At 36.3% G+C, this 20942-nt stretch overlaps 1 protein-coding gene across 2 annotated transcripts in view; it reads right to left on the minus strand.

The window, feature by feature from the left end:
• LOC107658798 (cadherin-like and PC-esterase domain-containing protein 1) overlaps positions 1–20942 on the minus strand; it is a 61030-nt gene that overhangs the window by 33734 nt on the left and 6354 nt on the right. For both annotated transcript variants that reach the window (XM_016447448.1, XM_016447447.1), the window contains exons 2-13: positions 16684–16855; positions 11674–11768; positions 10972–11053; positions 7047–7131; positions 6811–6967; positions 4737–4867; positions 4530–4602; positions 4200–4364; positions 3118–3222; positions 2751–2902; positions 1607–1656; positions 1285–1471 (exon numbers count right to left, since the gene is read on the minus strand). In XM_016447448.1, the coding sequence (XP_016302934.1) occupies positions 1285–1471; positions 1607–1656; positions 2751–2902; positions 3118–3222; positions 4200–4364; positions 4530–4602; positions 4737–4867; positions 6811–6967; positions 7047–7131; positions 10972–11053; positions 11674–11768; positions 16684–16855 (1454 nt within the window). The remainder of the gene's footprint in view (positions 1–1284; positions 1472–1606; positions 1657–2750; positions 2903–3117; positions 3223–4199; positions 4365–4529; positions 4603–4736; positions 4868–6810; positions 6968–7046; positions 7132–10971; positions 11054–11673; positions 11769–16683; positions 16856–20942) is intronic.

Below are 20942 nucleotides of genomic sequence, written 5' to 3' on the forward strand. Positions count from 1 at the left end.
TCAGTGAAGCCGGTTCTGTAATCAGCGGTAAATCTCCATCACCTGCGGGCTTTCACATTGAGCAGCATTAACTACACAGAGCCGTTGTTCACTAACGAGCTGCGCAAAACCACGTTCATATTCGCGCGATTTTTTGCACAGCTCCTCAGTGAACAACGGCTCTGTGTAGTTAATGCTGCTCAATGTGAAAGCCCGCAGGTGATGGAGATTTACCGCTGATTACAGAACCGGCTTCACTGATAAGATGCGCGTTAAATATCGCATGCGATTTATCGTGCAGCCCTACTATTTAGTCTTTTGTCTGAAACGCTTGTTATTTATGTGATCTAAGCCATTACTTTCACGGTATAATCTAATTAATTCAGGTTGATTAAGTCATTTAAAATAATTAAATAGTTGATAACATTTCATAGATTTTTAGTACAAAATGTTAACTTTATGAAATTATTATAATTACAATATTTGGTTTTAAATAAAATAATTTAGACATTTTACAAGTTGTCTGACAAAACATCAGACAGTTTTCAATAAAAAACTGAACGCAGAATAACTGAATTACAATTTAAGTATTTTAAACAATATTATCTATCTATCTATCTATCTATCGATCTTTCTATCTATCATTAACATATACATTATTCATTTTACCTAATTTTATGTAGTTTATATATTCTCTCACTAAAAATTTAGTGTAATTTTAATAATTTAATTTAATCTCTCACTAACAATAATTTATTTTTCATGGCCATAATATTTTTTTATTTATTTTTTTATCATAAAAGTTCTTTATTAAACAGCAATTAAATGGTCAATACTTCAACCTCCTGTCGTAATCCTGGGTCAGGGTCAGCTTTAAATATGTAAAAGCTTTTTTCCCCTGTGAGTATTAGAGATTACAGGCTGTAACAGAGTCTAATAGGCAGTAATCAGGGATTTTACATGTATGTGTGTGACTCGCCGGGCATAGGAAAGCAAATTCAGAAATTAATCTGATGAATCAATCAAACGATGAAGTGAGTTTGAGCTGACACATAAGAAGCCAGATCTGATTACTAAGAAAAGGCAGCGACGACATTACCGTACCGCAGACCCTTTGTTCATTGTTTCCCAGCTCAAGATGCTGTGTTTTACAACACTGACTGCATGCCTGCATAGCCCATACAGTCAAGATTTCATGTTTTTATCCACTAAACTTAATCTGTAAGGCTAAATTTTAATGCCACAGTATTTAATTCTACTATCTGGCAGCTGAGTTTGTGGTTATGCCATTAGTGTTTGGTTTACCTGGGTCCACGATGTTCGTCCAGGTGAATGTGGCAGTGTGGGCTGACTGGTTCTGGCCGGATGCGAACGGTGATCACATCAAACGGAACCTCGGCTCGATATTGCTTCTCCAGCGCGTTAAACACTGGCATCAGCACCAATGGAGGGTCTGTGTACAACTGCCTCAGGTGGGGATCAACACACCTCCCTTGAAAACAGGAGTATTTAACAGTTTTATTTCATTTTCTTATTAAGTACAAACAGTTGGTGCTTTATAAAAACAAATCAAATGTGTATTTGTAGTTCATATAGTCAGGCTAATATGTTACCACATGCTACTTGCCTTTTCTTGACAGCGGGTCTGATGCCTCTGGGCTCTTTGGGTCGTCCAAGCTGTTGGAATTACAGAAATCACAGCAATTTTTAGTAGGACACTCAACAAGTGCTCTACAATGGTCTGTTAAATGCAGATGATTGGTAGCATGGGACGTTATTAGATTTTTTTTTCCAGGAATAGCAAAAAGCGAGCCTTTTATGGCTTTTCCATCTACCTTTTAACATTTAAAACAATCAGTGCTGGCTTGAAAAAGTGTCTTAATTTGTTTGAGAGGCAATCAATCATTCCTCAGTGAAGTAAGATGCTCAAAGACCGTTATATCATTGTGCAATGGAGTTTGGATTTGGATTCCCGTCCTGCCAGACAGATGCAGATAATTTACGTCCCACCATCCAGCATACACACAATCCCAATCATCACAGATACCAAGGGTATCAATAAGTTTTTTTTTGTTTTTTTTTACAGATTTCTACTTGAATTGTCTATATTTTCCACTGGCATAAAATTAAATAATAAAATAAAATAAAAAAAACAGTTCCTGATATTAAAATGTCACATATATATACATTTACATTTTAATTTAACATTAGGTATTCTTTAGAAAAGGCAAAAGGAACCTTAAAAAGTAAAGTAAAATTAAAAAGTAATTTTAATGTGAACATATCTGAAATTATGCTATTCTTACTATACTTTTGCAGGAAAATGCAAATGTCTATTTGACAGCACTTTTTTGACTGTAAATTAATAATAATAATAATAATAATCATCACTCAATAGGGCGTCTGTTTTTCTCCTTTTCTTAACAGAGAAAGATAGTGTGTGAGAGTGAGAAAATTAAAAACAAAATAAAATGAATATATAAAATGAAGACATCAGGAGGTTTGGGAGTTATTGTGTGGTGAAAAACTGTAAAAATAAATGTTTTGACTGGACAGCAGGTAACCCAAACACCACAAGCTTAAATCAACAGGACACCAAGAATGACTGAATATAAAATACTGTTTTGTGAATGATATTATCTCTGGACTGTTGCAGGATTTTTGCATGCCTGCAGCATAACTCATCTCATCGCTGGAGAAAATAAGGTTTGATGATATGATCTTGAGAATCTGCAAATGTGTTGTGTTGTGTAAGTGTGTGTGTGTGTAACCTTTCGGTCTGATGTTTTCTCGTGTAGTAAAGGCTGAGCTCTTGGAGCAAGGCCATGAGAGCTGGTCTCCATCCATAATCCTGTGCGCTGAGGGACTCTGTCTGGATTAGATCATGGTGGAGATCATCAGGAAGAGGAGATATAGGGTAGAGCTGCCAACACACACACACACTCGATTCACTTAACAGACAAAAATGCACAATAAGGACTTACATGTTTATCATGTGATAATTTTACATGAAGCCTTTAAACAAGTCCGATTTAACATTACATTAAATCAATTTGTGCCGGTTAGTCCATATTAATAAGCTTTGAAGTCATCAATATGCTACAAGTATCTTTAAACGTGCATAAAATGTATCTTTACCAGCTGAAAGGGTCCTGGTCTCTTGAGGTGCTGATTAAACTGTCGCAATAAATGCATCTCATCTGGAGGCAGACACAGACCGTTTGGCCCTTCACAGTCACCATACTGCATGACATGTTCAAATAAATAGACCACAACAATGAAAGCTCTTGATATGCATTAAAAATGACTGTACTTCACAGAGCAACAAAAAATGAAAAGGAAATGGAACAAAATAAATACAAATTGACGGTTTGTATAGCATGGGAAATTATTGATTTGACATTTTAATTCACTTATTATTAAATGGGCCTCATTCATGAAACACAGGCAGAAGAAATGTCTCAGCTAACCATTTATAAAACTGGATTAAAATGAATTGTCTATATTTTCACTGACTCCACCATTAAATAAATACATAAATAAAGTTGCTAAATTTACCATGTATACAATTAAAATGTAAAAGGAAATTTTATTTTCAATTTAACCAAGTTTTCTGTAGGAAAAAAAAGCAACTATTTTGAAATGCTATTCTGACATTTATTTCTACAGGAAAACGCAAAAGTTTACTTGACAGCAGTTTATTTGATTGTAAATTAAAATGTATTATTAACATTAATAATAATAATGTCTAAAATAAAATAATCACTCCACAGGCCTGTAGATTTTATCAGGTTTCTTAACGGACACAAATATTGTGTGAGAGTGAGAGAAACAAGCATGGGTTCATGAATTTGTTTTGCTCATGTTTCATGAACGTTTTCTATTTAATAGAAATGTTGCAGTCACATCAGTGTCCTAAAAAAAAAAACAACAACGCCGTTTTATTTTACATGGTGCGAGTTGCATCATGGGGCAAACATGTTAAGGTTAGACTAACCGAAAACAAACTTTATCTTATTAAAACTTGTCATTGGACATTTCTCCCCCATCAAAGAATAAATTTATCATATTTCTACAATATCTTCAGTAATTGAATCATGTTTGAATGGACTTGCGTCCTTTCTTACATCCATTAAAAAAATGTAAAAAATAAATGAAAAATTGTATTAAACAGTTTACTTGCACATCATAATATCAGGAAAAACTGAAGTAAGTTTTACCTTTTTATTCACTTCCTGTTTCCTAAATGGCAAAGTGGGCTCCACAGCCTCGCTGTTGCATGCTGGGAAAAGCAGTTTCAGCACATCCTCCAGCATATACTCTTTGGCTATCTGTCCGTCAAAGTGAGGGTCCTTCATTCCGTCAAAGTGTAGATCAGTCTGAAGCTGAGACAGAAAGAGAGCAGACCCAATAATAAATGTGAAAGTGTATTAATATGCTGCCATCTAGTGGTCATATTGAGAGCATGCATGGCAAATCATCTACAGTTAAAATCATTTTTACACCTCTGTCCTTACCAAACACAATTCAAAATCAGTATTTATTCTTACCTTCACCACTACTGGATGAAGAGAAGAGTTATAGTGCAATGAGAAGGTCATTAACTGAAAACAAAGCTGACATCTACAAGAAAAAAAAAAAACACTTTTACACATTCAGGTTTATATAACAACAAATATGCTTTTTAAAAATGTGCATAAAAATTGTTTCCTTTTTAAAAATGTGGCTATTTTCTGGTTGAAGTGTGTGTTTTTGACCTGGGCGAGGAGCTGCTCTCCTTTGTGGTTAATAGAGCAGCTTTCAGGATGTCACTGATGATGTGATTCATGTGCTCAACGGCCTGATGAGAGAGATCAGGACCCAGTCTTTCTCTAAAGAATACCTGCAACTGAAAGAAAGAAATCAACCTGACACAGTACATAAACTCACAGCTGAGAGGCAAACAGAGAGATCTCATTACTTCATTCAGCCTCTCTAAACAGATTTCTACACTACAACTACTGCTCATCAATACTGACTTAACACTGACAGACATGCTTACCTCTACAGCCGCAGATACAGCAACTAAGACAAAAACTCTCAAACATGGACAAGAGATTTATCCTGTATAACTCGATAACCACTAGGTGGTGACACAAACCATACTGAGACTTGTTGACAGTTAGGGGTCACTTAAAATTTCATATTCAAATGTTCATTTCTGGGTAAATCAGTTGTATAGCTATAAAGTAGCTATTTTGAAGTCAAAAACTGTCAATTTACCTATTACGATTATGTCCTGTTAATAATTTTGCATAGTGTTGGGCCTATGCTGTCAATAGCCACTTTAATACATCTCAAATTTAGATTTTAAGAATGTTTGTGAGTACTACAAATATTAGTATGTATTGTGTTAACTTTGTGAGTGATTTGTACATATACTAGCATCAACACATTAAGTCATGTCAGAGAAACCTTTCCATTGAACAATAGGCAGATAGAGGAAGCTAAAGAGCTAAACAGAAAAGTGATGAGAGAGAGCTATCATTAGAGGGCAGCAGAAGAACAATAGTCTAGTACTACACATTACTACAGACAACGGGTAATAAACTATGGAAATCAATTGATTTGTACATATGGGTCAAAGACAAAAAGGGTTTTTCAAGCACCAAAACAATAAAAGTTTAGAATGTGCCCTGTTTAATTTTATTTTTCTCTGAGCAAAAAAGAATATATTTTTACCATTATTTACAGCAGAAAAAAAAAAGTCATTCAGTGTAACAGTAGTTTGTATACCATAAAAAAATCTTGTCAGGCATATTTAGAACAAAAATCATTAGATGACATTAAAAGACACTTAAATACTAATTAACTAAGGATCACAGTGCAACCCTAAAATACTAATTAATTGTCATTTTAAATCTTTACCCATCTTTGCCACTATCCTTCAAACCACTAGGTTTTACCCATTTGTCAGCAAGAAGTTTTTAATCATTTAAAATATAAAATAATATTATGATCATATGATCTTATGATATTCTTTTATATATTTTATTAAGTACAGGTCAGAATAAATGTTTCATTTTTCCATAAAAATTTTATGCTAAATGATATTGGAACATTATTTCTCCCATATTTTGACATTTTATCTAGTAAAGTACACACTTTATTTTGAAGCAGTCACCAAAATGGGGTATCTCATCTTTGACCCATATATAAATTTAGTTTATAGCCTATTATATAGCTTTATTATTTACTTCTAATGAGGATGTCACCAAAGGGAAGATTTGTCACAAGGACACACACTGTCGCACACACTACATTTTGCATAAGATGTGCTCTATATACTCACACACCAACACTAGAGGGGAATGAGCAGACTTTTATGAAGACTTTATAGTGATCTGCTTGTTTGTCAGGGCTCTTTTATCAACCCTTGAAACTCAGTAAACATGATCTGTGTCTTATTAGATCTCAATGTGCCCTCCAGCTGTTTACAAGACTGTGACTGAAGCCTCTTCAGTAATCTGGCATCACACACAAACACACACACACACAGTGTTAAACTGCAATAAGAGCGGTGTTTCGCAGCTGTGGAGGAATACTTGGGGAACATCACATGGGGAATACTTAGCCAAGCCTTCATCATCAGTAAACGGCAGCACAGGGATCCAAACTGCAATATAAAGACTGGAAAAATCTCATCTGATCTGATTTAAAAATACAAATGCTTATTGAAATAGCTAAAAGGCACCTAATAATCATTTCTAAGCTCATTTGAGAATTGAGACGCAGATATTGTTTTATTTTCACTGTAATTGTTTTACAGCTCTCACTCAAGTGCTTTCTTACCTCGGTGGCATAACTAGTTTTATCCAAGAGGGTTTCGACCAAGACTGTGCGGTGGACAAAAGCGGTCAGCGGTGTTGCCGAGGTAACCAGGACGTATACGTTTACGGTGGCATTTAGGTCCTGATTGTCCGAGCGGCTGTGTGTGATTGGCTGCCTCCTGTAGGATACAGTCACAATAACGCTTGACATTGCAACATTTTTGGTTGGCAAATTCCTTCAGATGTGACTTGACGTACCATTCATCTTCAGCGGCATTTGGGGTTCCCTCTTGTGGAGATATGGAAAAAGCGCAGGCAGAAGGAAGTATTGGTAATGTCACTCCTGAGATGGAAAACAGACGGGAGAAGTGGATAAAGTCTGAGTTCAGGCACACTGATTTCCTCTGTGAGGATGACACATAGCACATGTATCGACATGAAGGCCAAAGCTACTTAAATTCTTTCCACAAAGACCTCCAGACATGTGTCTAGAGATACCACGTTACTAAATCATTGAGTTCAGCCACGTTTCTCACATGCAGGTTTAGCTTCTGTGATAAGTAAACTGCAGCTCTGTTCTAAAACATAGTGAGCTGCCTTACTTCTAACTGTCTACATAGGTAGTAACAGTAACTGACTTTGAATGCTCTACATAGGCAGTAACTCTGCAAAACAAATGTGAAGCGCACAAGAGACTTTAATTACAAATAATTTCAACAGAATTTTAGACTAAGCTAACCGCATGCTAGTCTTAGCATACAAATACATAGCACACACAAATATTAGGTTAAAAAAAGTTAAGGTTTTTTCATAATTTACATTTTTCTTAATTCGTCCACCATGTTGAAATGACTTTCAGTGTCGCAATGCATTCTGGGATTGCATCTCACCATAAAGTTGTGCCGTTTTGCCTCAGAATTTGGTTAAAACAAGGTCAATTTTTACATGTTTTTGAACAAAGTCTCCTATGCTCACCAAGACAATACAGTAAAATAAGTGATATTATGAATGATTATTACAATTTAAAATACCTGTTTTCTTTTTAAATATATTTTAAAATATAAAATGTATTCATGTGATGGCAATGCTGAATTTTCAGCATTATTACTACAGTCTTCAGTGTCACATGATCCTTCAGAAATTATTCAAATATGCTTATTTACTGCTCAAGAAACACTTATTATTATATTGTAATAAAATTGTCAAAAATAGTTGTGCTGCTTAATATTTTTGTGAAAACTGATACTTTTTTCAGGATTCCTTGTCAAATGAAAAGCTCAAAAGAACAATTATTTGAAAAATTATATATTTTTGTAACAAATATAAACGTTTTTACTATTTTACAACACTATTAACTATTTACTGTCACTTTCACTATCAATTTAACACATCCTTGCTGAATAAAAGTATTTAAAAAAAAACTTTAAAAAGTTGCACTTTTGGTTACATAGAAGTGACATAAAACCAATGGGGGGGCTTCCACTTCCAGTTTTTGTCCAAAGTAGTCAAAAAATGATAAGTCACAGGAAATTTTGGCGTTCTCTGGGTTTGTATTTGTGGCATTGTAGGTACCATTGCTAGACCCAGATCACTATTTGTGGTTATAGGATCACTTGATCGCAATTATTATTATCCTATTTCAAGATAAACAGAAGTCAATGTGTGTGCAGTGTGCATATATTTGTGTTTACTAGTCCTCATATCAGCACATGCACAGCTCAGCATTTCTGAGTAAGTGGGTGGTGATCTGGCACTGCTGTGCAAATGAAAAATCCTTCACTGTTTCCAATCACTGTGTCACCATTTAATCAGAAACACACACATACGTCTCTCCAGCCTCAGAGAAAGGATGTCACCACACCATACAACTGAAGCAATACTTAATACTTTCTCAAACATGTCTCCAAACCTTCAGTTAAACCACACACCACACCAGCCTTGGGCCCCATTTCAGACCCCAACCAAAGACTTGGAAAAACATTAGGATCTCAGTAACCCGTGCTTCTGCCAAAGTCCCGGACGGTCACTCCCAACCCAAGTGTGTGAGCTATGCGGAGTTTATATTCAACTTGGTCACTGACCCCGTCCATGTCATGTGTATATTTGTGCACTCTACAGTACGCCTGTCTTCAGATGCCATTGTAAAGAGGACACAACCTGGCCTAGCCAAACCCCAAACACCAGGACTCAATCGTTTGTGTTTCTGTGGGCGTCAGGCCAACAGGAAGGACAATATTGTTTCAGAGTCGGAGACAAAGCCTCCTTTTCTGAAGCTGGGTGGTCTTGATGCCGCAGGGGCAGCGGGTGAAAAATCGGTCATTATTGCAACAAAACGTAGGCACTGTTATCCTTCTCCTTTGAGGTCTTTCAGAAGTGATGATCATGATTGGTTCAAAGCAGTAAAATTAAGCGTGATCAAGTTCAAAGAGCTTTGTAACGCAGCGTTCTGACATATAAGAAAAAAGTGACTCTCTGAAGAAAAGATAACTCACTATGGCTGTTATTAAATGGCATTTATGATGTGCACTTACCTTTAATTATCCCTGCAGCAGAGAGTTACTCCATATTACCCTTGACACTGACCTTTATAAGTAATTACAGAGACACGCTTAAAACGCTCCAATATGCACCTGACAGAAGTGCGTCACACACACACACACACTGTCGGAGACATCTGTTAAATTTAGAATGGACTTTTTAACCAATTTAAATGTGCCAATGCTTTATTACAAGGATTATCACAAAAGGAATTTTTAAGAAATGTTTTTGTTCATCTAATGAAAGCCAATGGAGTCCAAAGAGGTTGTTTTGGATTCAGTGCTGTTATTGTTTACTAAAACTATTAAAAATCATTTTGGGTAATTGAAATATAACTGAAACAAGATAAAGCATAAGTATTAGATAAAATTAGAAAAACTTAAACTTAAAAAAATGTTGCACACTAATTGAAATAAGTTTAATAAGTACTTAAACTGAAAATTTAATTGAAATTGAAATTAAAGCTAAATAGAAATAAAAAATGACAAAAGCAGGACCCGACCGGGGATGTTGTCTGGGCTGGCTGATTTCCATGTGTTTATTTTTCTGAAAGTCTTTGCCACTACTTCAGATGAAATCGTAAATGACGGTGAGCTCTCTGCGTTCCTTTCGACGGAACCGATGTCTGCTGGTTTGTTGTTGGAAGCCTCAAAGTGTGCAAAGAATTCATTGAATTCGTCGGGTGTAAAGCTGTCGTCAGTGTTCTCATACCTGCCCTTGCTCTGATAGTCTGTGATATTCTGTAATCCCTGCCACATGCGCCGGGTGTCCGTAGTGGTGCAGTGATGCTCAAGTCTCAGGCTGTAATCTCTCTTGGCATTCCTAATGGCTCTTCGAAAATCGTACCTGGCCTTCTTGTAGTCGACGGCATTACCTATAACAAATGCAGCAGAGCGTGTGCGCAGCAAGGATCGAACTTCACCGTTTATCCAGGGTTTTTGATTAGGAAATGTCCGGATCTTCTTAGAAGGTTCTGTATTATTGGTTCTGTCATGACAACTCTCTGAGGGATTGACATGGTAATGTACATGACAATGTTAATGTATTTGGTCTTGGCAGAATAGATCTGCTACGCTGCTGCTGCGGCAGAGCAAGTACAGAGACTTGCTACTGACAATACATCCACAACATGCTGCTGTGAGCATGTAATAAATATTGCTGCTGCAAATATAACATACATGAAATAACCCCCATATAGCACACATGAATCACCTCGTAGCAGATCTATACAGGTGGAGCTGGGGAAGGTGGAGGGTTTCTGAAGCAAGCTGCAACTGCTACGGCAAGCACTAGTCATCTACTTGAATGTTGAGAAGCGAGGTCATTGGCTACCGATACAGGAGAGAACCAATCAGCTGTGCCATGTGATAATGATGTTATTAGGTCAGATTGAGTTAGACCTATCGGACTGCGCTATCTAGAGTTTCACACCAGAAATCTGTATTTCATATACTAATGTAGATTACAGCTGACGTGTAATCATCTAGATCAACAGTACTGTCCTCACGTCTAGCAGCATCCTTAAAAACTTCCCAGCTAGTGGTGTTAAAGCAGTCTTGAAGCACAGCATCCGATTCTGCGGACCACACTTTTACACTTATCTCAGTATCTGTGTTAAAGAAATGTTTAGAACATTTCTGCTCACCTGACAGCTGGCTGTCCGTCAAAAACCGGCAGACTCCGCCCATGTCCAGAAACGCTCCGGCAAAGGCTGGAATTATGTTAACCTGTGAGAAGATTTGACCCCGGAGGGATCAGAGGTCAGAGTTTAATGAAGACCACCATGATGGATAGATTAAAATAATTTAAAACAGTCGTCTTTCAGTAATGGCTTAAGATCCAGTGAGATGACTAACGGCTTACGAACGAGAGTGATTTAATAGCAGAGACAGTAAGTAGCAGTTGTTCTTGGATCACATCCAGAACTATAACTGGCCCAGGAGACTCACAACAGCTGGGATATTTAAACAAATCTGATCATTATATGAGCATTACTAAATACAGGTTTCAGATGAATCGTAAGTAAAATACGAGAGTTCTTATATACGGGTTTTCTTCATTTAGAGCATGAGCTCAGAGTAGATGAGGATGCTGGAATGTTTTATTGCGTCCTGGTTTCTATAAACATTCCCTTTGAATCTCTGGATCATATCTTATTTCACATGCATTTCAAACAAAAAGCATTTGGCATTAGCACTTGGCGTTTGTTTGCTTTTCCTTCTCAGTGTCAGATCTATAATGCGCCATATTTTTCAAATTATTGTGCATTACATTGCATCATAAACAGGAATGTCTTCAAGAGCGCTGGCTGTGATTGCAGTCGGCTATAGGGAGTGGGTGGTCTTACCCTCTGGCGATGCTGTGGATGGGCGAAGTTGATTTTTCGCAGGCAACTTTTTTCAGAGCCCTTTAGGCATATCAAGACGGACCAGTCTCTTCCATCTGTGTTCAAGGGAGAATATATTTAGCGAGAGATGAAGAAATAAAAGCAAGAAAAAAGATGGCAAGATCAGCACCAACTATGTGCTGATGACAGTTTGCCAAAAACAAAGGATTAAGGAGCGCACACGCACACGCACACACACACACACACACACACGCACACACACACACTTTCTTGGTGATCTAAATGAGGACATTTTTTAAAGTTCATTATAATTACAACTACACACAAATACAAACCCTAACCATAAACAACTGTTTAATAATATATAGGCAGCAACATATCAGCTATTAAAATAAAATAAAATAATATCTTTACATAAGTTTAAGACGTGTTTCAACAGAAAATATTACTTTTATTTATTACAAATGAGGACATATCTGTTCCCATATAATAATAATAATAATCAATTATTCTAATTATTAAATGTAATATTTATTTACTTACTTGTGTAAGACATTTCTGATGGAAATGTTGAAATACCATAACTTTATTGATAAATAGTTTTTCCAAATTAGGACATCCCTGAATGTCCCCAAAGGGAGGTTTTGTCATATTTAGCTCACTTCTGGGGACAATAATCCCCAAAGTATAGCTAAGTAAACACTGTAAAAAGCAACACAAAACCTTAAGTAAGGAAGAAAGCTTTAAACTTGGAAAAATCTTCGCTCTTATATTAAAGACGGCCAATAGTTGTGAAGTCCTTTTACAGTCCTAAAAATGAGGACAAAAGTGGATTACATAATGCTGTGGCAACACTATACGCGCAGTCAGGAAGAAACTGAAGCACAGCCAATTTTCCTTTCGCTGTAAGATTGCCTTCATCTATACTTGACAATGACATTCTTTCAACTTTTTAATTTCTTTTATGCAGCTTTGAATTAAAAGAGGGACATTCATGGTTTCGACAAGACATCAAAGACTCATAGCCCCCTACACAACCTCTCTGCATACAAAAACGTATGATTTATGAGTGCCGTTTTAATTCACCAAATTCCAGACCAGAGGTTCAGAGGCCCAATTAGCCATCTAGAAGTCACAATATGATCAGCCCACTTCAAACTGAATATATTATGGCACATGCTTCAGTACATGACAGCTGTTAAATGTAATATATACTGCCTTGATTAACCAACCCAAAATACTAAATAAATAAACAAATAAATAAATAAATTCCAACTAACTAATCCAACCAAAAGGATGTTGATTCAGGAACATATTCTACTTAATTTAAATTAAATTAAATGCGTATGTGCACATGTAATGTTTAATGCTTTAGAAATGTGAACCATTGTTTATTGAGTTAATAAAACATCAAATTCTTTGAGCGAGAGAGAGAGAGAGAGAGAGAGACTGGAAAAAGCACATCTGGTAGTTATTGTGGTGCTCAGCATCGCTCCAGGAAATGGGCTGGTGTGTATTTGGCATAAAGTCCAAACATTTGTGCCTGAGTGCCGTCCCAGCCCAAACAACAGGAAGTACTGTTCATAGCCAAAGGGAATCATGGGAAATCAGCCTTCATGTCCCTCCTGATACAATCAGGATAATTTCAGCTCATTCTATGTTCAGATAGTGCTGTTAACAGCTCATCATTTCTAATCAGTTCAATGCATTTTAATGTTTCTGCTTTTCCTGTGGTGTTCCAGGCCAAAGCTTAGACTACAGTTTATAAGTAATGCATACCAAACAGCCCATAGTTAAATAAGCATCTCTACTGGTAAGGTCTGTACTGACTATATAACTGTCACCACGTGTAAATCTACGATCATTAAACCTTTTACACACATGCATACACACACACGCTATCTGAGATGTTTAATGGGTCGGTAATGGAAAGCACTGGAAGGCTCGCTGATGCGTCCAGCGTTCCTGCATAGATGAGTGTGTGTTTTATCAGCAGTATTTCTGTGTATGGTTCTGGTAAAGTTGTTTGGGTGGAGCTAGCTGTTGGCCCGATGACCTCAAAGTTTTTGATGTGTCTGCAGGCCAGCCCATCAATCTGACTGACAGCTGTCGACAACCTGTCTTTGTCCGCAGCGGCAAACAAACACCTGCTTGTTTCATCACATAATACACATATGGCCTCTACTAAAATAAATTAAACTGAAAAATAAAATAAAATCTGTGAACCAAATTTAATCCTGAAACCTAAAGCAATTTTAGTACCTTTAAAGCAAAGAACACCACCACCACCAAATAATTGTAAATCCAATGATATGATGTAAAATGAGATGATGATGTAAAATACAGAAGTAAAACTTCTTACTTATATTGTTATGCTGGTACATAATTTGTCAAAATGTGTATTCAACTGGAAAAATGTACATCAGAAACATTTTCACTAATGATCTCAGAAGATGTTTGGACTTGGTATTTTTTTCATCCACAATAATGTGCCATTACATACTTCATTCAGGAATTGTGGTTTTCAAAGTCAAAATACTTTTGGAAAAAAAAAAAAGTTTGTTTATATTGAAGAAAGGGCTCAAAATAACAGCTCTATTTGAGGTAATAATCTCAATAAATCTCAATTTGTGGTAATACAGTTGCATAATACTAGTTTATGCATCTATATACATTTCAGGATGAATATGGCATAACCAAGTAACAATGGTCGGCGCTATGTACGTGAAAAACATTCACAGAAACTAAACGGCACAGTTCATGTTAGAGGCCTCCATCTCAATCACCTCTCTGTGTCCAGTCACGACCTGGAGGAGGAGGGGAGGAAGGTTTTAGGACCCCAGATGTGACCGTGTAGCAGTGCTTAAACTGAGCTGGAGACCAAATTAACCCCCGAACCACCTGACAGTGGACGGGAAAAACAAACTTCTGAGATCACAAGCCAGCAGCACACAACAGTGCAATTTATTACACGGCTCTCAGGATTACTTCATTCTGATTGGTCAATAGCAGCATTCTGCGGTCAAATATTTTTGTATAATGACCACTAAACTATATTTGACCATTGTCCCTGGAGATCAACCAATGATACCTCACATAATACACACAAAACATTGCTAAAAACACACAAAGGTAAAATAAAATCAGAGTGGTTGGAATATTTGCATACTACATACTATACAGTATGTACTGTGTACTGCATACTCACAAAAAAATTCAACAATTATTCAACAATAATTATATCAAACAGTAGTATGCTTCATTGTTGTCAAATGACATCTGTCTTGGAAATAAACAATTATTTCACATTTTTAATTTAGTTCAAAATTTCATTTAAACAAAAATGTATTTCAATCAAATAAGGGGAATACAATGTAATAAATACAATTACAGGGCTATTTATTATTGACATGCCTTCCAGTTCATTCTTCTCATTAGAAACAGATGGTTAAGTCAAGTGTATTGCATTGCATTTGCAGCATGCTTAGGTTATATACCACACATTTTGGTGAATTTAGTTCACATCAGGCATTCCATGCATCCAGAAAATTTGCATACTGCGATATGTGGTGCAAAAATAGAAGTTGGTAGCATGCCCGTCTAAACATACCCAATCTGTCCTGAGCCCATACATGAATGCATATGTGTGCTGCTGTTATGTTCTCAACAGCACATTAACATCATATTTTTAGTATACATTTTTAGTATACATTTTGTATGCAGTATGCATTTTGTGTATTATATACAAATGTTCTGTATGCATAATTAAACACAGATGTCCTATTACATATCAAACATTACATATCGATGCAGTGACAATACACTACACAGAACACTGTATCCTACAATTCAATGCACTTACTTGAGATTCCATTCCCACTGCAGCAAATTAATCCTAAGTAATTTCAACCATGATTTAACACAAAATTGGATTAAAGGAATAGTCCACCCAAAAAAGAAAGCCTGTTGAAAACTGACTAACCCTCAGGCAATCCAAGATGTAGATGAGTTTATTTTTTATTTTTTTTCATCAGAACAGATTTGGAGAAATTTAGCGTTACATCACTTGCTCTCCAATGATTCCCTGTAGTGAATGAGTGCCGTCAGAATGAGAGTCCAAACAGCTGATAAAAACATCATAATAATCCACAATTAATCAACATGACTACAGTCCATCAATTAACATTGGTTGATGCAAAAATCTGCGTGTTTCTAATAAACAAATTCACCAGTAAGATGTTTTGATTTCAAACTGTTGCTTCTGGCTAAAATACAAGTCCTCCATCCATAATAATGCTTTCTCCAGTGAAAAAGTCATCTAGTCTGAATTAGAATTGAAATATGCACAGATTAAGCACTGTTTACAAGTGAAAACAGTTCTAAACAAATATGTTGTGGATTTGTATGTGAGAGGACAACAGGGGATGGACTTTTTCACTGGAGAAAATGTTATTTCAAATTATGGAATTTGGCCAGAAGCAACAGTTTAAAGTTAAAAGCTTCAGCAAAAATTTGTTTCCTACGAACACACAGTTTTCACCTCACAAGACATTAATTGATGGACTGGAGTTGTTTGGATTACTTGTGGATTATTGTGATGTTTTTATCAGTTGTTTGGACTCTCATTCTGACGATGCAGAGGATCCATCGGTGAGCAAGTGATGTAATGCTAAATCTCTCCAAATCTTTTTTGATGAAGAAACAAAGTCATCTACATCTTGAATGGCCTGTGGATAAGTACATTTTAATTTCTGGGTGAACTACTCCTTTAAAAAAGCTAAATGAACATATTTACTGTACAGTATGTTAAGAGCTGATAACCAGACACTGCTTTCTGAATTAGGTCATGTAATAACCGTGCATCATGCTATAGGTTAAAGTGTTGATTATGCATACATTTTTTACATATTAGAAGTCAAATATAGGCAGCATTCAGTGTAGTGCATACTGTGCAGTAAGTAGTACAGTAGTATTCCAAATATAAACAGGATGTTATTGTTCCCCTCTCACCTCTCCTGTCCTGTCTGAGTGAGGCGCTGGTCTCTGCATAACGGGCCTGATCCACTCTATACCCCTGCTGCTGTAGGACTCTCTGGTACAACTGGACCTCGGTGTCCGTCGGAGCATGTTGGCCTGTCAGAATAATGGCTTTTCCCACACAGCTGCGCTTAGAATGACGCACCTGAGAGAAAGAAAAGAGAAACTGTTTAGCAACTATACTTTTTTCTTTTAAACATAAATTTATTCTTGATGTTACTTCCTTTAAAACTTAATAAAATACACAAATAAACCTGATTTCTAGGTTACAAATGCTCGATGAAGTTCATAACAGGGTTTAAAGCGTCCTCTGGCTTTGTCACATGTGAGGATCACAACACCAGGGGCTAATCAGAAAGGCTGCTGAGCATTTCAAAAGTACCCATAATGCAGCCTAGCGTGGTAATGACCTCTGTGGGTCGTCACGTAGGGAGGAGGGCTGAACCCCGATTAGATGAGAGCAGACTTCAGACGCCTGGACTCGCTCAGAGGCTGCACAGGAGAATTCTGGGATATGGTTCAGTTTAGCACCAGAGGAAAGCTCAACAACATGAGCCTTACTAAAAGTCATATTAAACATAGCACACGATCATCCAGTTCCATGTTGCAGAACAGAATCAGAGGAACACAGCGTTATTTGGGCAGAACTTCAGCATGAGTGTGTGACTGAGGAAGGGAGGGGAGCGTTTCCTCTCCTTCAGCATGGCTGATACTGTTCCCCTTTCTTCTCTCTCTGTATGTGTTCATCTTTTTCTGCCGTCGTGCTGTGCTGTTCTCTCTCGCTCTCTCTCAGAGGTCCACTCCTCCTCTGCTTGTAAATGTTTCCATCTGGGAGCTCAGCCACATTAATGAAAGGGTCCTAAATGGCCAAAGTCAACCCCTGCACCCCATTATTCACTCATTTAGTCCTCAAAACAGACTCTTTATTAATGCTTATACATTACATAGGTTAGGGATTTAAAAATAAAACCGTAAACAACTTTAACTGACAAATTCTTATTAGAGGATATACACAACAACCATATACTACTACTACTACTACTACTAATAATAATAATTATTATTATTAATAATAATTATTATTAACAACATTGGGTTAGCTGTACATTAGTTTCAGTTGTACATTAAGTAATATATTTATTTATTTTTTATATATATATTTATTTATTTATTTACATATAATCATAGAAACGATAAATATTATATTTTTTGTTATTGATAGTATTTTTATTTGTAAATGTAATGCTTTTATTTCTGATGTATAACCCTTTTATATTATCATCATCAACAACAACATTAATATTGAAACAAAAGAGTTAGTTATACAGTTATATAGTAATATATTTCTAATATATTTAAGTATTAGTTTACATATAATAATAATAATAATAATAATAATAATAAATATTATTATTAGCAGTAAATGTAATACTTATATTTATTTCTAATTATATTTAAATATCGTACATTTTAATTATTCATTACACATTTTATACCCCCCCCCTCATATATTCTATTATGTAATATATTATATTGGATGTTCAAATTTTATTTGTTAATTTCAACATTTTACAAATAAGTACATCAGGGGCCCTGGGACCTCAAAACAAAAAGGCAATAAAATCAAGCTCAGTATATGAATAATGCGGCTTCTTGAAGAGATGTGTACTCATTTAAGCAATTAGACTTTCGCTTGAACATAACTAACACTTACATGCATCCATATACTTACAGTGAAGGATGGACTTAAGCCATATCTAGAGACTAGAATATCAGAGACGTTTGGCCATCTAACACATCAATAACACTTTGGCAACTGCATATAAACACACAAGCGTCATGATGGTGAGTTTTGCAAGGGCCAACACCACTAAAATCCAGTTTATAACTGTTCTCTTTTCTTTTCAAATACTAGAATTCCAACTTCGTCACCAACTCAAAAGAAACAAGAAGCACCTCATTTCCATTCATACTTAGTTTCCCACTCTTTCTTCCCTACATCCCCCAGTCTGTCTCTCTTCCTCCCATCTGCTCCCTCTCTCCTGCCCCTCTGTGAGACCTCAGGCTGCAGATGCTAATCTAAAACATGCAATTACTGGACTGCATTCATTTCACCCTCCGTGTCTGCGGCCCAAGACACAAACATCATTACTTCATTAAAGCGCTGCCTAAAACAGCCCAGCGCTCAAAGGAAGTAATAACAACCAATAAGAAACATCTCATGAAGAAAGAGGGAAATAAAAAGGAAGTAGGGAGGGAGAGGAATATATATATATAAAACCCAAAGAGCTGAGAGAGCACAATGAAACATTAACTTTAATAAGATCTGAAATTAAATCAGCTATACACAAAACATTAAATCCTCTCAGGGAAATCTTCCTTTAAATTCCCACCACATAAAAACAGGAGATGAATATACACATAAATATTCATTTAGTCCTCTGGTGCAGAGATCAGTGCAAACGCAGTCAAGTCACAGCAGAAATTGCTCTATCGTGGAAAAGCATCCTCTCTTGTCGCTAACTTGTAAATGATGAACAAGCAGAGGTCATTTTAAACAGTGGGAACCAGACATAAAAAACCATGCAAGTCTTGAATGCAAAAGTATAAGGACAGAGTAGATGGTGTTTGGTATGTGCAACTAAATCCCAAAGTGTTTGGACTAAAAATAATACTACTATCTTTAAAAGCCAACCTCCTAACACCGTCCCCAAAGGGTCATGACTTTTACAGCACACATGGTGCAGAAAAACGCACAAAGACATATGTGCACATGCATGGAATACTGACAAAAAAATGACATATTCTATCTCTCTCTCTCACACATGCAAACACACATACAAATGGGTCACAAGTATTGTGTATAATACAATGAAACAAATTCAAGCATAACAACATCTGTACTTAGATTCAAACAACTCAATCCTCACATGGCCTCTGACCCAGTAAACACACAGATAAAGAACAGACCACCCTGACAGATATGCAGAAATCCTCCACACGACCTTACCAGAAAGTGGTACTAGTGATGGTATTACCTTGGCTGTGAAGGCTAGTAAAACCTTTGGTGCCCTAGTCAGGCCTGAGAATCTTATGCAGAAGTTTTTTTGTGTGCTCAGATAGCACTTTGGGAGTTAGTGCCCATGCCAAAATACCATTATCATCTCATAAACTCAGCTCTGTTTTCTTATGTCAGCAATGTGGAACGGCAAGCCAAACTAAATTAACATCATTATTAAAGTCACTCTCTGCACTCAGATGCATCAGAGTAATAGCATTTCAAAAATTAATTATAAAATTAACTACTAAAATTACCACAGACAAGTCTACCAATAAAGTGGATGTGAACATTCACATCAGAGTACAAAGTATCAGTGAATTCAGAAGAATTATGCCTTTAAAATCTGATTGGATGAATGACATTTGGAGCATGACATTTGTATATATATATATATATATATATATATATATATATACAGTATATATTCTGTAATAATGCCAATTGGCTACACTACACTGCATTTATTTAAACTCTATGTGTGTGTGTGTATTATTTACAATATATTTACACATATAATATGTATTCATATATATTATTCTTATTCTTATTATTAGTGCATATATATATATATATATATATATATATATATATATAATGTGGGATGCCAATTTACACCGCAACTCGTTGGGTAAAACACACATTAGTGATTGTATGTGCTAAGTTGCTACATTCCTTGGTAAACCATAAACAGTCCACCATTAGCATAATGAAGTGCTTGCTTGCTGGATAAAGTGTTTATTAGACTTTTTGTGTAAAACGTGATATTTCATTCTTCTAAGGAATTGTCTGCATAGAAATGAACAGAATTAGACTTTGCAATCCAGATTCAATATTTGAACCCAGCGCAAAGCACAGCTGGGTCAGGTTAACATGGTTAACATGTCAAGAGAGCGCTTGAGATGTGGAAAGAAGGAAGAAAACAAAACGTGGGTTCTGTTAGTATTGTTAGTATTCCTCGAACTCTGCTTGTCCATGCAAAGTGAATGGTTTACTTGGCTAAACGTTTGGCATTGGCTCAACATTTTATTCAAGCTTTCCCCCCACAAACTACTTCTCCCTGTTTTTCTGCACTTTCCTCGCTCTTCCTCCCCCTCCACAAATACCTCTCTCTCTCTGTGCCACTCTGGATAGGGGTTCTGTTACCACTGGCTCCCTGTATAAGGCTCAGAGG

Source organism: Sinocyclocheilus anshuiensis, unplaced genomic scaffold (assembly GCF_001515605.1).
Source record: "Sinocyclocheilus anshuiensis isolate Anshui unplaced genomic scaffold, SAMN03320099.WGS_v1.1 scaffold283, whole genome shotgun sequence".
NCBI lineage: Eukaryota > Metazoa > Chordata > Actinopteri > Cypriniformes > Cyprinidae > Sinocyclocheilus > Sinocyclocheilus anshuiensis.